Source organism: Podarcis liolepis (genome assembly GCF_965112155.1).
Source record: "Podarcis liolepis genome assembly, chromosome: 15".
Taxonomy (NCBI): domain Eukaryota; kingdom Metazoa; phylum Chordata; class Lepidosauria; order Squamata; family Lacertidae; genus Podarcis; species Podarcis liolepis.
The window spans coordinates 28,487,838-28,509,191 of record NC_139566.1 but is presented as its reverse complement, the minus strand read 5'-3'; the positions used below and the strand labels follow the sequence as shown (position 1 = coordinate 28,509,191).

At 47.1% G+C, this 21,354-nt stretch overlaps 1 protein-coding gene across 2 annotated transcripts; it reads right to left on the bottom strand.

Annotated features, from left to right (window-relative positions):
- Positions 1 to 1,229: 1,229 nt before the first annotated feature.
- Positions 1,230 to 20,850, bottom strand: SMPD4 (sphingomyelin phosphodiesterase 4). 2 transcript variants are annotated; one of them, XM_083478544.1, is made up of 20 exons: positions 20,709 to 20,850; positions 19,190 to 19,273; positions 18,838 to 18,924; positions 18,255 to 18,397; positions 18,073 to 18,148; positions 17,580 to 17,688; positions 16,826 to 16,878; positions 16,019 to 16,173; positions 15,590 to 15,722; positions 14,839 to 14,910; positions 11,202 to 11,291; positions 8,534 to 8,679; positions 8,109 to 8,199; positions 7,322 to 7,425; positions 6,651 to 6,814; positions 5,944 to 6,152; positions 4,998 to 5,231; positions 3,474 to 3,605; positions 2,620 to 2,748; positions 1,230 to 1,801 (listed from the first exon to the last, which is right to left on the bottom strand). In XM_083478544.1, exons 2-20 carry the CDS (start codon positions 19,262 to 19,264, stop codon positions 1,475 to 1,477), a joined length of 2,529 nt encoding a protein of 842 aa, XP_083334670.1. In that variant the 5' UTR covers positions 19,265 to 19,273; positions 20,709 to 20,850; the 3' UTR covers positions 1,230 to 1,474. The 2 variants fall into 2 exon arrangements, with proteins under 2 accessions (XP_083334670.1, XP_083334671.1); XM_083478545.1 differs by lacking the exon at positions 11,202 to 11,291.
- Positions 20,851 to 21,354: the final 504 nt, after the last annotated feature.

The window sequence follows — 21,354 nt, the reverse complement described above, 5'->3', positions numbered from 1 at the left end:
TGCGTGTTTGCAACAGTTGTACAAATGCTATGTGCATCCTTTGTTCCACACTTGGTCCTTTCTGGAATTATCCTGCCGATGCCTCTAATGCTGCGGCTTAGAATGAACTTTTTACCTTTCAACCCATTGACTTTCCGTAGGCTGTGGGAGGGACAGAGTTTTCGGACTTGGCTCTGGAAGCAAGGACAACTTTACCACAAATTCATGGTGGCTAAGGCTGGCAATAGCTCCTAGAGTAGTTATTCCGCCCCCCTCTTAATATTGAAACCCAACAGGGTCATCTAATGATACTGAATGGCACCAATACATTCAAAACAGTGCACAGAAACGATGGGACTCTCACAAGATGTGGCACTGGCAGCACATTGCAACAACTTTAAAAAGAGATTACACAAATTCAGGAAGGATAACAGCTCCTAGGGATGGTGGCTATGTACTGCTTCCAGTTTGGCACAGAGTCTCTCCATTTGGTCTCAGGTAGGCTACCGCTCTGCAGACCAGCTGGTGGGGATTACAAGGCTGTTATGTTCGGAGGCTTCTGGTTGGTCACCGTGGGAACACAATGCTGGACTAAATGCCTTGGTCGGATTTAGTTGACAAGCTCTTCTTACATCCGGATCACTCACCAGTTCCTCCACTTGCATAGATTCTCTCAAAGCTCTCAGCTTCCTAGGAAATCTAAATACCAGCACCTTAAATTTTACATGGCGTGAGTTCGAGAAATTCCCCCTGCTTTCCATGACTTGTTGCTGCTTCACCAGCTTGCAGAATTGTTGCTGGTAAAGTTTGGGTTGAACTGGAACCAGATGTTTGACAAAGCATCTGCATCACTACAGAGATCCACTTTCAAGGCGAAAGATCTCCGTAATATTATTTGGACTTGTGAATAGGCCCCCAAAGCGTCAGGAAGGGAGATTGTTGACCAGATTGTTCTTAAGTAACTTATGAAAATCCAAGCAATGGGTAGACACATGGTTATCTACCTCACTGAGCACATGCTTTCAAGTGAAAGGGCCCAGCCCTTTTGTGTATGCTCTGCCTAAGTTCCATTACAATGATGGGGTGTGAAAAAAGTGTGTCAGCATGTTTGTGTGAGATGCTCAAAAGCTGCCATTCACTTGACTTTTTTCTGCTAAGCCAAGCTGCTTGTTTCAAATTCATTCTCCCAAATCCCACTGCTGTATCATCCCTCCCACCCCCTGCCAAAATCTTCACTACAGAGCCTGCGGTTTGTTTGTTTTTTAAAAAGTTTATCAAAACAAAATTTACAGATTGACTTGGCTTTTAGAAAAGTAGAGCCTTCTGTTCACAAATCTGTTCCACTTCATTAAAAATATTTAAAGTTTTCAAACCCAAGAAAAGATGCTCAAATCAAAGTCCTGTGGCTTAATTAGCCAAAACCTACTTTCTGAGCCCCTGATCTTAGGGGAGGGGATTCCTATAGCAATGTGAATAAATGAATGAAAGTAAAATGTTAGTGTTGATGAGGCTTTCTCTTTTCAGTCAGGAGAGTCATAACTGTGGCATAGAAAAGATATCCCAGGAGGAGGAGGAAGGTACAGGTCACTGGACTGATGCAGAACCACGAGGCAATGAAGTATACCATGAGTAAAGAAAGGAGAGTCCTGTAGCTTGCCAGAAACCGAAGGCTGACTCTCGGCTGTTGAATCTGCCCCAGCCTCTGCTGGCTCAGTGGGCTGTGCCTGGCCTTTTCCACAAGAGAGGGGTTGGTGAGATGGTAGCGGCAGAAGCTGCCAAGGAAGTTCTCCTTGGCACAGAGTCTCTCCATTTGGTCTGCAAACTAAGCATGGAGATAAAAAAGTCAGTGCAAATAAGGAATGTTTGGTAAACACTTATGTCTGAATGATGAGAAATTAAGGACCAACTTCTTAATAGGTTTTGTGAAGAGGTCTTCTTGGAAAGGACCTAAATCAGTCTATTCTGCCCAACACACAAGCCCACTTCCAGCTTCAGGAATGCAGTCAAAAGGAACTCCCTTTAATGCAGCTGTTCAGGAAAGCCAAAGGTAGAGAATAACATCTGTCATATATGTTTACAGCTGCCAAGAGCACCAGCAATTCCCCAAGCAGAGAATGTTGGCTTTCTTGGAGTGGGACTGATACCTTTGGGGACAGAGCACATCTAGGGTCTGATACCATTAAGGGGTGAAATTCATTCTCCAGCCTTTGCCACTGGACCAGGAGATCCACTGGGAGCCTTCATCCTACATCTTCCAGGAAGATGGTCACACAAAGGAGAGGACCAGCCTGGCCCCATTCATGGGCCAAAGCAGCTTGCTTCCTCCTTTACTACCAGGAAAAAGCCTCAGCTCCAATTGCTGTTAGGTCTGAGAATGAAGGGAGGGAGCAGCATCCAGAAGATGAAGGGCTGTTGCTGTGTGTGTGTGTGTGTGTGTGTGTGTGTGTAAGGGTTTACGGTGGTACAGGATTACAGTGTGTTCCTTGCAAACTGCCTTGAAAAGCAACAGATTGAAATGAAAGGTGTCAATCTTTCGAACAGAAAGGAGCAGGACAAGCATTGTGGAAAGAACACCCAGAGTGTAGCGTTTTGGACATATGGACTCAGAAGAGCAGCAAGGAGATTTTGCACAGCACTTACTCGTTCATTAATGGCTGAGGACAACCGAAACAGCAGCCTCACAAGAGTGGTGCTTTCATAACTTCGGATGGGCTGAAGCTCAGGATCTCCCTGGTACTCCACCTCAAACCTGCGTAGGCCATTGATGATCTAGGAGAACAGTTGCACTTTTAAGTTGTAGCCTTAAAAGGCTTAGAGCTTCAAGACTTTTTTTACAAGGCGGCAGCTCTTCAAAATTTTAAGAGCTATACAGGCTAGGCCATTGCAGACTCATTTAAATCATAAAGGTGCTACAGGCAGAACTCAGGCAAGGTTACAGCAGCAGACCGAGATTGGCCTGCTTTTCAACCCCATTAGATCCAACTCTTTATCAGTTTTTCTTTTTGATGTTAATAATCAAAGATGTATTATACAGTGGTACCTCTAGTTACAAATTTAATTCGTTCCAGAGGTTCGTTCTTAACCTGAAACTGCTCTTAACTAGAGGCGTGCTTTCGCTAATGGGGCCTCTTACTGCTGCTCTGCTGCCAGCACACGATTTCTGTTCTCATCCTGGGGCAAAGTTCTCAACTTGAGGTAACTCTTCCAGGTTAGCGGAGTTTGTAACCTGAAGCGTTTGTAACCTGAGGCATTTGTAACTTGAGGTACCACTGTACCTCTTAGAGAGTTTTTGTGTTCTTTAATAGAATTCCTCTAACACTACTGGGGTGGGGTCTGGGGGTTGGCCTAAGCCTCTAAAACCCTTCCAAGGAGTGTTGAACAAGGGTTGTTTTGGCCCTTAATCTGGACTCAAATCTTCAGCTACTCACAAGATTACTGAAAAATTAATGTTGACTGCAACCTAGCAAAACTAGCCAGGCCAGCCACCCTCTTACCTGGTACCTGCCAAGAGGTGTGAGAATCAGCCCGTCTTCACTCTCAATGCAGTCTGGAAGCTGCTTCTTCCCATTCTTATCCTGAGCTGCCCCCCAGTTCAACATCAGCTGGCTCAGCTGGGCTTCATTCAACTGGCAAACATCAATTTGAAAATTAGTTTATATAAATAAAGTTAAAGGTAAAGATACCCCTGCCCATACGGGCCAGTCGTGTCCGACTCGAGGGTTGTGCGCTCATCTCACTTAAGAGGCCGGGAGCCAGCACTGTCCAAAGACACTTCCGGGTCACGTGGCCAGCGTGACCAGCACCAGCGCAGCACACGGAAACGCCGTTTACCTTCCCGCTATAAAGCGGTCCCTATTTATCTACTTGCACTTGAGGGTGCTTTCGAACTGCTAGGTGGGCAGGAGCTGGGACCGAAAGACGGGAGCTCACCCCATCACGGGGATTCGAACCGCCGACCATACGATCGGCAAGTCCTAGGCACTGAGGTTTTACCCACAGTGCCACCCGCGTCCCTTGTTTATATAAATACTACACACCAAAAAGGCAAGCTGACACATCTTGACAGCTAAGTAGCCCAAACACACAGCAGCAAGTGCTGAAATCTCTACATACAGTGTAAACCTGTTTCCATTTTCTTTCTTATACCATCTAAGCTACTTCAAACACTTGAGGCCAGAAAGTGGCATATCAGAGATAAGGCTGTGCAGAGATGGGCAGGCTTGGGATTTGCACCACAGGGAGGGGTCAAATTCTGCCCCTCACTTTCTCTCTGATCAGTTTGAAGCTTAATAATAATTTTATTATCTGCCCATCTGACTGGGTTGCCCCAACCACTTCTTAGGACAGCAAAGCAGCCAACTCTCAGAAGTAAAGAGAGCTGTGAGCTCTCCAGGCGTGGAGACAAGATGCCTTGAAGTGAAGGCCATCACAAAAAAATACTTTCATCATTTTCAAAGAAGGGCTGCTCTATGAACACTCACTTTCTCAAAAGCATGCCTCTCAAGTAATCTGCAGTTGCTACACAGAAAAAAAGCAAAATGTACAAAAGGGAAATCCTTAGGTCATCTGCTGTCTCCTGGGCAACCCTACTGCACCAAGAAACGGGAGAGCCAGCAGGAGGGAGCTACCTAAAATGACAGGAGTTCAGTGCTGAAATCTTACTTCCAATATCCCTCTATGACTGGGTCTTAGGCAGCCAGACACATGTGTGACCCAGCCACCATGGCATGATGCCCAGAATGGTAAAGATTGCGCCATGTATGCATTGTGCCAGGCTGACTTACTTCCTGTTGCTCCTCGGCATAGCAGCCTGAAGGTTCAGGGTGCGCTGTTTGTGTATACCAATATAAATGGAGGGAGAATGAAAAGACTTGACTTTGGTTCCCCTTCCCCCGCCCCCAATCCCATTCTCATGAGGGAATACAGCCCTTGACCCTGCAAAGGTCACCCATCCACAAATTAATCAGGCCACCCTGCATTGCAAATAAACATAATTGGGATATATTTTGTTGCCATACCCGAAATATCTGACAAAAGTATTCCAGGGCCTTCTCCAAGTATTCATCTGTCTTTTTAATGCTGTCTTGCCCCATTTCGTCCAAGTCATTGCCTGTGTAGGAGCCATTCAAGTCAGTGGACCCAAAGCGGAACCAGGAAAGAAAGGAATGGCTAGTTGTGGCCTCCACAGAGTGGTCCGATATGGATTTGGCTGTCTGCTGGGCCTGGCCGATGAGCTGGGACAATCGTAGCACCTGATGGAAGACAGCAAGGCAAGCAACTAAGGCAGAGGTCCCAGGAATATAAAGCTTGCCCCAACCAAGCAAGCAAGTGGCAGAGAAAGCATTGTGGGAAACAAGAGTCTTCAGAGATCTGAGACAAACCACACCTCAGAATAAGTGCTGGTGATTCTAGACTTCTGGTTTGCAAATCACTGGAAGTCGCTATGGTGCAGTAAAGGTTAAGGGACCCCTGACCATTAGGTCCAGTCGTGGCCGACTCTGGGGTTGCGGTGCTCATCTCGCTTTATTGGCCGAGGAAGCCAGCGTACAGCTTCCGGGTCATGTGGCCAGCATGACTAAACCGCTTCTGGCGAACCAGAGCAGCGCACGGAAACGCCGTTTACCTTCCCGCCGGAGCGGTACCTATTTATCTACTTGCACTTTGACGTGCTTTCAAACTGCTAGGTTGACAGGAGCAGGGACCGACCAATGGGAGCTCCCCCCGTCGCGGGGATTCAAACCGCCGACCTTCTGATTGGCAAGTCCTAGGCTCTGTGGTTTAACCCACAGCGCCACCCGCGTCCCATATGTTCCAGTAAGGGAAGGCTCAATTTGCAGAGGTCCTGTCAGGAAGAATCTCCACTCTTTCAAACCTCCCAATTAAGCAACATGTTAGACTTGGCACCTGCAAGGCTACCAAGGCACACCTCCCAAAATGTCACAAGAACCAGAAGTGGCAGCTTACCAGGCTCCTGACTTCCGGCCCAAACATCTGCTTGTACTGGAAGTCCTGTCCTTCAAGACCGTAGACATGGCTCTTCACCTTAAACGAAGCATCTGTGATGGTCGGAGCTCGGGATGACAGGAAGCTCCCTCCGAGAGACGAAGGGCTAATGAAGAGGCGGTGCTGGCGGTGAGGAAGGGCAAGGTCTGTTTCCAGAAAGAGCTGCTCTCCTGTGCAAAGGAAGGGTGGGAAGCAACACCTTTTACATGGTTGCCCCTATGTAATCTGCTGCAAGGTAGCCTTACTGCTAGTACCCTTGAACTGGCAGCCCCAAAGGATGGGCTCTTAAGACTAATGATCAGCTGCCCTCAGGAGGCAAAGGTGTCAGCCGCCATGATGCGATATATCAGCCTTCCGCAGCCCCATTGTACACTATGGTTGTATAATGCTGGGGCTGGAGTCTAAACTATGGAGAGGACTCCAAGTTGAGGAAGGTTGCCATGTAGGATTTGGACTTGGGAGACTCTAAGCTTCTATTCTCACTGGGTCAGTGGCAGTGGCTCTCACACCAGGAGCTTTTTGGAAGGAATTTAGACAAGCAACCAAGCCAGCCAGATTTCTCACCTTGTCCACCCTGATGGCTTTTCCTATTTGCCAAAGGGAAAAGCGACAGACAGGTTGCTGAGGGAGACAGAAAGGGGGCAGGTTTCTCATGCTCTCTGTTTTACCTTTCTGGATCATTTCTGCAAGGTTGGGCTGAGCGAAAACTTTGGCCACCCTGAAGACCATCAGGGCATTCTTGGGGCTGACCAAGTCGGTGCGGAGAGCTCGGTTCAGGAAGCTGACAAAGAGCTTGGTGTACATCAACAAGTTCTCCTGAACAAAAGAGGCCCTTTTAAGAGAACACAAAGGGACATATTACATAGCCAGCAAGAGGACTGCCCTTTCCCTGCCACTGAGTAAGGTGGGCCTGCAGGATTATGCTGTGAGCACCTCCAAATTGGGAGAATGTGCATTCCAAGCAGGCAAGAATTTAAGGAGACGAGGCTTAGGAAGTCTCCTCACTTTGGTTACAGCTTCTCTTCTTACTTCTATGACAATGACCTTCACTAACAAGGGCAGAGCAGGAATCGGGGACAAGTCTGATACAGCAAAGCTTCTCCACGTGGGCACCCACAACCACTGCAGTCACCCACAAGTCAAAACAGGGACACAAGTGGCCACCAGTGGCAAAGGGTCACTGCCCAGATCAGACCTTTTGTATTCCAAAGCATTTGGAGGGGCACCAGGTTGGGGAAGGCTGGCCTGGAACCATCATACACAGCTCTCAACCTGCTTACTGCAGGAACTGGTGAGTTTCCCCTCCGTCTGCAGTGACTCAGACCATCCTAACACTTACCATTTCTCTGGTACGCTGCGAGGCAGGGATGACTCGGCACTCGGGAGGGGCTTCTCAGGCGCATATCTCCAAGGCTGCAAGTAGCTCAGCCACATCTCCAGTACCTGGGACAAGAAGATTAGTTTTTCATTACAGTTGGCTTCACTGCACAGTTGTGTTCAGCAACTAGCTTCCCTGAACTTGTGGACTTTGTGAAGATTTGGATCAGTAGCCTTGTCCTACTGGCTTTCCCAACCACTCAACACATACAGAGATGACAGTCAGAAGTGGAAACGGTGGTGGTGGTGATGAGCGGGTCTTTTGGCTAGCACAAAAAGGCTTCCTTGTCAATCTGTGCCGACTTACCTATGCTATCCATGCAGCCCTTAGCACTTGTGATGAGGTGCAGGTGCAAAACAGTTTTGAAAACCAGTGTTGGCCTTTTTATAAAAGCAACAACAGACAAATTCCAGGTGATGCTTATCCACTGGGATGCCAGCCCAGACACCTCTTGGCTTTCTAAGCCTTTGGCAAAAAGATTGTATCATTTTCATGCTTTTTCCTTTGCTTTATGAGGACTAGAAACCTGATCCTGCTTTTTTAAAAAAGGCCACATTCCCAAAATTTACAAGAATAAACCACTCTGCATCAGAGGTCACAATCTGCAAATCATGCTGCACTCACATGTTTGATGATCACATTGAATGGAAAAAATATATAAATCTGCATGCTGGGGAAAAATGGCCCTAACACTCTCCTCTGTTCAGCACAGTCCACACAAAACAGAACGTTCAACGGAGGTACTTACAGCTCTGAATGAAGCATCCAAGGGCCAGTGACCAAAGCAGTGCTGCAGAAATATGTAGAGTTTTTGCTGAACAAACCGGGGAATCACAATCCTGCAAACACATGAGAGGTCCCCCCAAGATAAGCAAAGCAGGAGGCAAGAATAACATTTGGGTATGGAAACAGAGAGGCTTCTCCAGCTCAATGTACCATACAGGAGATGTCAACTCTATGCATGCTATGCATGCTCTATGCATGGAGACTGTGAAATGTGCTTAGTTTCTTGGTTTATGCAGAGAGGGAATCTGTGATTTTTATTCCATTCTCTTCTTCTAGGAACAGAGATAGGATTCATGGAACAGAAAAATCATGAGAGCTGGCCCTCTCCTGCACGCTTACTCCCTGATGCACAGGGTGCTAACCTGAACGAGCCTAGAACAAACCTACCTCTTGAATTCCTCCAGCGGGCTGGCAGTGTGGGAATGCCCAGAAGGAGAAACTGGATCCGGCTTCAGGCTGTTGCTGAAAGCATGGAGGTGCTTCACGAGTAGCCGGATGACCAAGACGTGCTCCTCCGTCGGCTTAAACGACTCCTGGATTGGAAGCAGAAGCAAGAGGAAGAGGAGTAGGAGAAGAGGAAAAAGGAGTAAGTCCTCTCCCTGCCAGAAAGGAAGGCCAGGAGGGAGGAGGGGGTGGAGAGAAAGGGCAAAGAGAGCTGAAGCGCTACAGAGCAGAGCAAAGAGGTGTCCGCAGACCCTTTAGTTTAGTTCCTGGCCAACCAAATCGCAGAAGTGAAGTGTGTCCCACACTTCCATCCTGAGTGTAGGAAGGTAATTTCGCCTACTGCTGAGAACAGCGTGAGCAACTCATTCCAGTACAGTTTTGACTTAAGTTGCCCAGGGCTGTTCACAAAGTGGCTCAAATTACTTTGCCTTCCTGACCACCCTCAGGGCATCCGCCACCACCGCTCACCCCGCAGAAAGCACAAGCACAGCATCCACCCACCAGCCAAATGTTGCCAGTGAAGCTTTGCAATCACGGGATAAGAGAAAGGATCCCCTTGTGGACTGAGGAAAGGTTAAGGAACAGGAAGCAGAGACTGGGAACGAATTAAGACAGTTCTCCCAATGGCGGAATGAAAGAAACAGGGTCCCCAAAGGAGGACAGGTACTTTTTAACTTGTTCATAAAACACCTATGGAGTTTAGGGGGAAGTAGTGAGGAAGGGAGGTTTGTTCATGATAACGAATTGTTCAGGGTGGTTAAAACAAAAAGGAATCATTAGGAGCTCCAAAATGATATCTCCAAAATAGGTGAATGGGCAGTTGGATGACAAGTGCAATTCAATGTAAGCAGCATTAAGTGATGCACATATCGGGGTTAAAAACCACACACCCCAATTCCACCAATAAGCTCATGAAGTCTGAACTGGCAGTGACATACTATGCACTTCCCCTTTGCTGCTCCACCTTAGGCAGCAAAATGCCTTGGAATAGCCCTGCCAATTGTGGCTGGACTTCCGACTTCCATCAGCCCCCGTCACAATGGCAAATGACGGGAGTTGCAGGATATATTGCGAAGGCTAAATGTTTTCCCCTCCTGCAGTAAGGGGGAAACCGCTTTGCTATGCTTAAACTGAGAATCCCAGCTGATCCAAGATTTTTCTCCCCTCTCAAAATATTTGGTATGACTGTGGACAAGGTGTAGCCAGGCATCTAGGTCCTAGTCTTTATTACCTTATTATTATTACCTTAAACCCTGAGGTGTAGAACACTTTTTCTGGTTGCTCCACAATTCTGGTGAAGAGGCCCATTTTATAGGAGGCAGTAGGATGGGAGTTAATGCACCAGAAATCTCACCTTTGGGGAGGAGCTTCACAAGGTGATCCTAACACAGCAAACTCCTAATAATTCCCAGCATCTAAGATGATGCTGTAACCACTTTTTAAATCATGAAGACTAGAAAGCTGCTCTTGAAAATAATATAAAGGCAGGATCTTCACAACTGAACACCACACACAATGCCTTTTTGACTGGCCCCCGTCACCACCAAGGAATTGAAGGGATGAAGGAAAACAAAGAACCAATCCCAGCAGCCATGATCTGTGCATGCACATTTTCGTTGCGATCTGCAAACATGCAGTCCCCCAAATGAGTCCTTTCAATCTGTCTATGGGGTTTTTAGCCCAGTGCGGCTGCTCTTAACTTGAAGCGGATTATGATGGTGTATGTATGTGTTTTTATTAAAAAGACACCCACATACACACTTAATCAGGGCAGAACTAATGCCGTCCCCAAGCTCCTCTTTCATCGACAGGAGCAAGGTGAGAAAGCAGCACACAGCCCAGTTAGCAAAGCAAACGTCTGTGGCAAAGGGGTGCTCCAAACCTCTCCTTTCATCAAGACTTGCAAGCAGACCCCGGTGCTCTTCCTAATCCAGGGATGGGCAGCATCTATAACCCTCCAGATATTGCCGAGATTCCCAGCAGTCCATGTGGCCAACGGTCAGGGAGGATGGACCTGGTAGGCAGTCTGGAGGTTCTCCACAGGTTCCCCACCGGTTCTAAGCTAGGCTGGGCCTTAAAAGGCTTCACCTCTTCTCTGCAGTTATCACCCAATGGAGTTAAGAGAGTAGAAGCTGCTAGCTAAATGGCTTTTGCGCTCAAGCTCGTGACCAGCTGATCTAACTGGAGATGCTCCTTTCCTAGCAATGCTGTGGCAGCTTCTGACACACTCAAAGTCATCAGACTCTGGCAACTCCATAGAAAGGAGAAGCCTGATACATTTACCCCTCCTTTTGTGGGTGGAGTATCGCAGGAGGTTGTTGCTGCCTAGGGTAAGGAAGTGGGAGAATGAGCGAGCTTTGGGAAAATCCATCACCTGGACTTGTCATTGTTTTCTGTGCTCTCTAGGAAATAATAGGCACACAGGAGCAGGCCCACGTCACTCTCAAAATCCTCTTTACAACAGCAGCCCCACAGAATGTACTTTTCCACACCCCCAATGTCTGCCCACACCACACTGCAAACTTCAGGAAGGATCTTTTCTTTTTAATTTTTAGACAAATAAAATGAAATGGCGGGGAGGGAGAAAGAAAGAAAAGAAAAGTGAAAATACTTGGTATGTGTGGAGGGCCTGGAAGCTGGATTGGGCAGGATTACTGCGGTGGGCACTGGAGATACTGAGCCGGTATTGGAGAACCTCCAGCTGAGAGACACAACACAAAAGGAGGGGGGCAGGAGGGGTAGAAGAGGCAAACACAAAAATGGAAAGAAACAGGAAAAAACAACCAGTGAGAATGAGCCCAGGAAGAAGGGGGGGACAAGGAAAAAAACAAAAAGCAAAACCCAAGAATGAGTCACAAATGAATGACAAATGCAGCCAATGTGAAGAGGGACACACAACAGCAGCAACACATCCTTGGCGCAAAATAGCCTCAAGCAAAGTCTGACCCCCCCTTTTTTTTTCATGTTGCGCAAACATTTTCAGGCTGCAAGCTCTTCTCTGGAACCCAAATGCCAAGGTGTTTTGGCAGCGAGGGACAGGAGAGAGGTATTAGGCAGCAAGGGCTGGGGGCGCCTGAATCGTGGGCTTATCAGAAGTGTTTGGCTCAAAATGGCAAAACTGGAGAGAAGCTGGGACTTCTCTCTACCCAGCAAGGCAGTTCTTACACACATTTTGGCTCCTGGAACTGTGGAGGTGGTTCGAGACTTTGCAGCAACAGTTAGAATTTAACGTCGGCAAATGGATTCTGGGAAACCCAAGTCACAGTTATGAGTATCAAGATTTACCAGGACTTTTCCAATCAGCTTTTGCATAGTGTTTGTGGCCTTCTGTGTGTGTCCACAAACAAGCGCCACTGGGCTCTGGCAAAGCAGCCACACAAGGAGTCCTGCACCTGCACCTTGTGCTGGGTGTGCGCTAATCTGATCAAGGGTATACCAGGCCAGGCCAAGCCAAATTCAGGTAAAAGAAGAGGCAAAGCAGCTGCAGGTGAGGATGCAACAAATCAAGGGCACGTAGCCTGGTAAATAAACACCAAGGATTTCAAGCCACAGGGAGCAAAGGCTCCAATGCAAACATCCACTCTGCCTGGACTGCGGAATATGCAACTGTGAGCCTGGAACTCATGATTCCCTATGAAAACATTAAGAGAAAATATTCAAGTCAGCCTCCAAAGCTGATCAGTTGGGGGAGGGTGGAGAGAGGGAAGGCTGTTTTTGCCACAAGAGAGCGAAAGCCAAAACAAAGTGTATGTATTCAGCCCCAAGACTGTATACATGGCAAATCTGGATCTAAGTGGGCCGATCCCCAGGCCCTGCTTTTCCTGGATCTCTGGCCCTGGACTCTCAAATTTAGAAATGCAGCGCAGTAGCAGCTGGCGCTAGAAACTGTCACAGATATTAAAATATGGGATGCAAACAGAATACACACAACCAACAATGATGCCATGAGCCTCCTTCCCGGCAACAGCATGTGGAGAAACACAAACAGGATGGCAAGTGAGCATGAGACTGGGGGAGGAAAGGAAAGACGGGCATTTTCGAGGAAAGAAGAAGTGGAGTTAACTGTATACAATGTCATGCACACTCAGAAATACTTTGCTGAGAACTGCCAAGCATATGGGCTTCAGTAGAAGACAGGTGCAGTTGATTAACATATGACTGTTTGGGGCTGGTGGCTTTACTTTTTAAGTGATTTTACTCACATATATTCCCAAGACTTTAGGGTGAAGGATGTGTATATGTGTGAGTCTAGAAATGCAGTAAAATTAAGTAAGAGCTGATGCCACCGCATTCAGAAAGCAAAGTGTGACGTTTTCAGTTCAAATCCTAACTAAAACAAGCCCTCAACCCCCACCACCGCTGGCAATACAAGGGTGTTTTTATTTACTTGCAACATTTTTACACCACAAGTGGAAGAAAAAAATATTTGGCTGAAATACAGAAAGGAAAATGCAAAGCATAGCACATAAAATCAGAAACAAATTTTAAAACACCACCAGAATAAAACCTGTGATAAAGAAACCAAGTATCTACAAAGCAATAAACTTGGGTTTAAAAAGGAAACTGGAAATCCTGGGAGAACAGAAAGTTCTTCACCTTGTTCTGACAAGTCTGCATTTCAGGGGACATGTGAGCATCTCTTTCCCAAGAGAGAATTCAATGACTGGAGAGCCACCATCATAGAGATCCTTTCTTGCATAACTAACTGCATCCCCATTTTGGCCACCTGGGAGAAGAAGAGCTCGGCATCCCACAGCCAAGCTCTCCTGAGATCCAGGCACACCAGCAGAAATATCCACCTAAGGCCTCTGGAATATGAATCCATTCACCTCCAGGTCTCCCCACACTTGCAGAGCAGAAAGTCCACACCTCAATGGGAAATGATCCAACCACAACAAGAGGAAAGATGTTGATTCTCTTACACTCAATATGACCATCCCTCTGCCTGATCAAGGGTGTGTCCTGCTGATATCCATGTTGGGGCGAAGATATTCCGGGGCAGCCCCCATGGCTGCCACGAAGTCCTGAACTACCACGGAAGTTGAAACTATTCCAACACGAAATCAGAGATGGTCTCTATCAACTCAGGCAGGGAGGTGGGTGGGTGGTGTACCAGAAGAATTCCCAATCTGCCCCAGGTTCTCTATGCAAGAGATTCCGGGTTAGCATTAGAGTAATACTAAACCATGGGTAGGCAAACTAAGGCCAGGGGCCGGATCCGGCACAATAGCCTTTTAAATCCGGTCCGTGGATGGTCCGGGAATCAGCGTGTTTTTACAGGAGTAGAATGTGCCCTTTTATTTAAAATGCATCTCCGGGTTATTTGTGGGGCCTGCCTGGTGCTTTTACATGAAGTAGAATGTGTGCTTTTATTTAAAAGGCATCTCTGGGTTATTTGTGGGGCATAGGAATTTGTTCATATTTTTTTCCAAAATATAGTCTGGACCCCCACAAGGTCTGAGGGACAGTTCATTCCCTTTTTTCATTCCCTGCTGAAAAACTTTGCTGACCCCTGACCTACTGAGTTCTTGCAACAACCACAGTAAACATTATCAAGTTCAACATAAATTCCTCAAGCAAACAAAGCTAAGGTTTAGGGATGGCCCTTTACAGCTCCCAGCCTGCAGGCAGAGAACCTTCACCCACAGAGGTCCACCAATGTTTAAATACCATCTAATATTCAGTGAAGTATGATTGTCATTTGGTATACTGGTTTGCTGTTGCTATTTCATTCTGTAACTCTGTATTGCTCCCCCCCTTTTTTCTTTGTTACTTATCTGTTTTTTCAGTGTCTTCATGTTTTTGTAAACAACAAAAATTCAATAAAAAGTTGCACTGGAGAGCAATGTTTGCCTTTCCCTAGCATCATAATTAGGGCCTGCCAAAAACTGCCTACCAAATTCATGTCTTTCCTCTCAGGCAGTTTTAACTATTTCTAACTCGAACAGCACAGACATTCCAAGACATGCAATGCTCACAGCCTGCATCTGCGGGAATTGAGCTCCCTCAGCTTTGACATAAAGCAAAGCCATTCTCCATTGACTGGAACTCCTCTCTCGAGTGCTGATGTATCAAAGAAACCCACCTCAACCCCAGCTTGCTTTTATTTAAGTGCCAATAGCTTCTCCTCACTCAGCAGCTCTTGTCATTAAGCAGAGAACAGAGCTAGGCAGCAGCAGTTGCATTTCCCTGCAGTCCCTCAAACTGGCAGGCCAGCAAGCAAGAGATGCCCAAGCTCAGGCCCTTACCTTGATGTGAGGGGACTGCATTTTCTGGTACATGTCCAGGGAGTAATGATGGAGCCACATTTCAACAAAAACCTAGGAAGAGAAGAACTTGTTCACCTGCCTGAATAGGGCCAAAGAACCTACTACAGCAGTAGCCAGAGCCGGCCTTTGGAGTGATTTCTGCTCCTGGGGTCTGGTCTGAAGCTGTTTCAAGACATAGCTCAGTGTTGGATGTGGCAAGTTCAAGAAACCAAGTGGTCAGGTACGTTTGTGCTAGCTGACTTGTCCCCCACCCCCCCACCCCAGATTAGGGATCTACAGAGCTTGGGATTCTGGGGCAGGGGCAGGGAAACAGCAGAAAGGTACTAAAAGGCACGTAACTGCAATGAAGGCGTACCCCTAAAACCCTTTTTGATTACTTGAACCCCTCAGAAAAAACAATTTAATCAGATACACCTCTGTAACCTTCCAGATATTGTTGGATTCTAACTCCCAGCAGCCCCCATGTCCAAAGGGGATGGAGATGGGGAGTTGTAACCCAGCAACACTTGGGAGGGAGACAGGCTCCCCCTCTCCTACAGGCAAAGCAAACGCTTCTTTTTCTTAAAGGTGTGTTTCCCCAGTTCCCCAGGCCCCGCCCAGAAGTAGGCCTGGTATTCTACAATTGCCTGTCCCCCACCCTGCTGAGCTAAAGCAATATCCCCGAAGAGCTTGCAGCAACAGCCAGGCGGAGCAGCTGCCGCACCACAGCCTCCTTCCCTCCTGGACACACCTGAAGCATGGTTTCCGATCTCCAGATCTCCTGGGAAGCAGGGTCTGCATTCACCGAAGTCTGGTGAGCAACATGTCTTTTTAGAAGGCTTGTTGGATGCATCCCGTAGGAGCTGAACGACATTGCAGGAGATCTAGACGGGAGGAGAAAGAAAAGACACAAGTTAAAAAAACCCCAGAAAGGGTCACCCAAACAGGATAGCAGAGGGAGTAGTCAGGCCTCCATCAGTGTAGAACAGCATTTTCTTTTCTTTTTTTCCTCCCCAAAATTGGGTTTAGTCTCCATTTCAGATGGGAATTTAGAATTCAGCTACTCAAAGCTTCATTGCAAGAGCAGAGCTATACTGTTGGCTGGGATATAGAGATGTCTCCTGCTACCATCTTTGTGCACCGTGAACCTGTAATCTGGAAAACTAGGACAAGTACTCACCGGGGAGCAGGTGATGGGACGGCCCCTCCTGCATCCGAAGAGGAGGGGGCTGGAAGGACAATCCCTTCTGTGGGCAGGAACCACTTCAAGTACCGATCCACTAGGACAAAGTAAGCACTGTTGGACATGCTGATATGATAGGCCGTGGAGATGTTCTGAAACACAGAGGAGAGAGAGAGAATCCCAAGTCATTCCTCTTACAGTATCAACTCAAATATAGAACTTTATAGGTAAGCCTAAAAAATTCAAGATACTCAAAAGCTTAATTTTCTATCACACTATGCCCGGCTCCTCTTCTGTTTTCCTCTGGAGGAGCAGTCCTCTATGACAGTAGCTCCCGCCAACAGCCTGGCATGGTCCATGCCCAGATTTTACCACCTTCTCTGCTGTTTTGTGAGAAACGAACCTGGTACACAATGTGCTACAGTGACAGTTCAACAACAGAGGCAGTGAGGACCTGCTAGGAAGGGGCAATTCTGCAGGGCTCAGTCCCCCTCTCCCCACTTGTTTAGCAACCCTACACCCCTGCCACTCTCTTCTTAGTGCAAAGCATTCAGGTGGCAAGCTGAAATGGTTAAGCACACTTTAGTGCCAAGGGAAAGACCTACAGGCAGAGTATTTCAAGCACTTTAAGAAGCTATTTATACAAATATTGACTTGACACCAGCAAACATCATGGCAAGTGTGGAGGGGGAGGGAGAGGTGGATAAACCACAAGAGGCACGAAACTATGCTGCAACTTCTCATCTCATTTGCATAGCAAACAGTAGGCAATGCATTGAAAGAAGCAGCTGCCTTTTTGCTTACCTTCGGTGTAATCAGGCTTAATGCAAAGTAGAACATGTAATATTCAAAGGGATCTGGCAGCAGAGTCAAGGATAAAGTCCAACAGAAAACATGAAGAAGCATCAAGTCTTGGCCATTCAAGACCATTCAATGAAGTGTCTATAGTCAGTGTTTTATTCTATTCTCAGGATTTGGGTGTGAAGGTGGGAGTGCCCCTTCTTGTTAAACACTTTATCAACATGGCAAGACACTTAAAAATGCAGTTAAAACAGAAGGAAAAACATCTAAGGGAGAAATCCAAGATAGACGCTGAGAAAGATCAGAGTTTGCAGGCTGCAGCCATGCAAAGAACCAAAATGGCTTCCCTCCACAATAGTGGGGAAACTGGTGGGAGTGTAACAATCCGCTTGTTCCCCAGGCTTCTAAGAGCTGGCAGAGCATGGGCTTTCCATGCAATTTATCTTCACCTGGAGGAGCCACTCATATGCAATCGCCTTGGAGCAGCTTGTGTGGCAAGCAGTTTTGAAAAGTTTGGGTGGAATGTGCAGCCGCTGGCCCCTTCTCATGTAATTTGGGAGAGGGAACACAACTTCCATCCAGGGCCTTGCTAAGCGGAGGGCAAAGAAATCAACCTGGAAAGCTGCAAGAATCAGAATGGTCTCCCTCTCACCACTGACTGTTTGGCATCACTGAACTACTGCAAGATTTGTGCCCCGCCCCAAACATACACACAACATGAAGAGAAACCATTCTGGGCTTATTGTCCAAAGGATACTAAGGGCCAAGTTCAAGCTCAGGCCTCCAGATGGAGGAAACTGGACTTTGTTGTGGTACAAAGAACATTCTGGTAAAATCCGCTCTTGTATTGAGGCTTTCACTGGGCCCTGAAAAGAACAATGGCATAATTAAGACACAAAATACAGACCTTACGACTGAAACAGCCCTTAAGGTGTACAAACATCTGCCCCCCTGAGATCTGGGTGTGGAAAGCCAACAACCACTTCTGGAGCCCTAAACCTCCCCCTTCTGCTCTGTTGTAGCTCAAGAGTTTAAGGCTTCAGCTCCCACTGCTCAGCAAGCTGAGGAATAGGCAGAATCTGTGCGCCGCAGAGAGCGGAAAAGGTTTCAAACTTACTATTTTAATCTCAACATATTCATATGAAATCAGTGGGACTTCCATATAAAGGATGAGGAACTTAAACTGCCTATTTTATCTTGGATTCAAAGTGGTAGTGTGGATATTATCACCTCCTTTCCTAGATACTTACAGGAAGGTAGGAGACAGAGAAATCGTATCTGTACTCTTCAGCTTGGAGCTTGTAAACCAACTTCATCATTGGGCCTCTACCAAAAAAAGGCAGCAAGAGAGAAAACATTCAGAAGGATAGGGGGTAACCCTTGGAACCACATCAGAGCTCTTCCCACCGCCCTCCTGAATAAAGAGGTTTACCCAGCATCAAGAAAGTCCAAGGCAATGTTGTACTCAGTAGGGTTTGCCCTTCCTTGTAAACAACGGAGGTTCCAACCTAAAATAATGCCATCTAAGCTGCCAAAGATGCTCTCCACCAGCCAGGGAAAGATGGCGTGAAGTTCCTTCCAAGGGAAGAGAAACAGAAAAGCTCAAAACAAAGATACACATTGTTTGACTCAAAGACTTCCCAGGGGCTCCAAACCACAGAAGGCATTTTCTGTCTAGAAACCAATCTGTGCCAAATTTACTATTCCCAGGAGACCCAAGACTGACAGTTAGTGGAAATGCTGGACAAAACCTGACAAGCAGACACCAGCAAAATGGAAGTGAATTCCTCAAGTCAGTTCCTCTCTATTTCAGTTTGTCAATTTGATTTGTAGTTGTGTCTGCATTTACACATGAGGTTGCTCTGGGTTCTTTCATGTTTTCTCTCCATTAGGCAGGAGTGAACAGAGCAGTCTGTCCTACCCTGACAACATATATATTTTATCAGAGAAGGTCAATACATTCCAAAGCAGAACAAGGAAATATTATAGGCCTGAACAAGTAATGAGCCTTCTACCTTGGCAGGAAAATCTTCAATGACAGTCACAAGATCATGGCACCTCTGAGCGAAAGGCTTGTTCAGACAGTCAGCCTTTAAGCTATCCTGTTTTAAACAGAAGAGAAAATCTACCTCAGACAAAGCAAAGAACCCTTGATCAGTCACTTGTGAGCAGGTCATTCCCAACCTGATCAAACTGAGATGTGAAGAACCCAGGCCCTGGTCTACCCACAATACTGATATGAGTTTGCCAAGAACCAGCAGGAGGAGCCCCTTTCCCAGGTCTCCACCCTTCCAATATGCAAAAGCAGCTCTGAAGCTCAAGGCAAAACAGCACAGAGATCAACTGCTGTGAAACCCTCTTACTTACCAAGAGGTAACTGTGCTGAGGAAAGTGATGGGCAGTCATCTCCGTGCCTCGGATGTGGCCAAATGGTGGTGTCATTTCAGCAAGCTGCCAAGAGGAGAGAAAGAAAGGCCTCAAACTGGGACCTCGGCCTTGTTGGTTGATACCATTTATTATATGCTGCATAGCTGGAGATGCCTCAGCCTCCTGACCTGAATGTTATCACCAGCTCTGCTCCTGGATGTAACTGGGTGTGTGTGTGAGAGAAGAGTGCTCTGGGGTGGCTCAAACAGTGATGCCATCAAAGCCCCTCCTGTGAGGATTCTGACTGCCAACAAGTTACCCTGTCTGAAAGGAAGAGTGTGTGGCAGGCACTGCCCTGGATGTTGCCACCTGCACTTGGATCTGACAAGGTGGGCAGCGTTTGAGACTCCCATTGTTCTAGGTGCGTTTTGTGAAAAGGAATTTCATTAGCGTGAGCAGCTTCCAAGGTCTGGGCACAGTGCTGCACCTATGATTTCAGATTAAAACTGCAGAGTGGAAGGAAAGGGAGGACCTTTCTCTACCTCCCCACTTCCAGCCACTCTCTGAAGACTGGAGAAAATACCCTCATAAGAATACTGGTGGGGGGGGGAGCATGGCTTTGGGTTTGTTTGTTTTTTGCAGTCTTCAGATGAGGACTAGAGCACGTGAAAAATGAACATAAGATTTCAGCTGCAGTTCATTCATTTGCAGCTTTGTATTGTTATTTTTTAAAAAGCACCTAAACATTCTGTTGTTGCACTTGTAACCTAGGTTTAATGTGCTGTTTAGCTCCTAGCTTTCATAAATCAGTTTCTAACACTGGAGGCGGGGTGCTTCACAAGAGTGGCTACTCTTTAGCGAAAGCAAGGCAGCCTGAAACACCACTAGTGATGGCTGCAGTTTTTAAAACCTTGTGCTTGAGCTTGCCTCTCCCCACCTTCTCCCTCACATTCATTTTCCCTCGTATGGTATGTCTGGGGCGTGTGTATATAGTATATATATATGTGTGTATGTATATGTATATATGTGTATATATATATATGTATGTATGTATGTATGTATGTATTAAGAAGCTGCTTGCTGGCAATATATATATATATATATATATATATATATATATTGCAAGCAAGCAGCTTCTTAACGCAGTACTGATTTTTGTAAGCTGCTCTGATGGCATTCATGTCCTAGCTTAAGCCAAAAAAATGCAAACAGGAGCATATAAATATCTCAAGTAAGCAAACACCACTTTCGAAAGACTTTCTGCCGTTTAGCCGCCGCCTCAGGCGCGGAGAGGCCTTCAGGGCGCGAAGCCCGCCAGGAGGGAGGCGGTGAGGCTGCTCAGCCTGCGCCGACCGAAGGGACTTGAGCCTCTCTGGGCCACGGCGGGACTTTCTCCCGAGTAACCCTAACCAGAAGAAGAGGCAGCTCAGGGCCTGCCTCGCATGGCTTTTGTGACAACGTGCCGGGCCTCTCCTCCGCCTCCTCAACGAGGCCACCCACCGCCGCCGCCGCCGCTCACCTCCTCCCGCCTCCGGCATTTCAATCCCACCGCCTCTCCGCTCTGTCCGCCGTCAGGCAGGGCGCAGATCAAACGCGTCACCAACGCCCCAGCACGCCCCTCCCCTTAGGGACTACCGCCGCGGGTGCACTAAAGTGACGCAGAGAGACAGACCCGCGCGCCGAGAACGAGCTCCTAGACTTCTTAACAGGGTAGAGTGGCATGCGCATCGCCTAGTTTCCGGGTCGGAACTGTCCCCGCCCCGCCCCCAGTCTCTCTTCGCTCTGCTCCTCTTATCTGTTTCACACAGGCAGTCCAAGAGAGGCAACTAGATCGATTGAACGTGCCCAAGCATCAGCACGTAGCCTGAAGGAATAGGTGGCAAAATTTGCAAAGGAAAAAAAAAAAGACTCTGAAACTGAACCTTTTAAGAGATTTAAATTCTTAACATCAGATTTAAATTTTAACATCACAAATTCACAAGATGGTTCAAAATGATTTGTGCTGTCTTGATCCTGTTATTCAGGGCTTTTGATGGTATACCTTGTGAGGACACCTTGCTTAGTCATCTTTGACACAGGGTTCTCTTCTCTCTCCACCCCCTCCCGTTGGGATGCCTTGTACCCCTTGTCAGCACCTATTTGAGGTGTGATAGTGTCCAGAACTT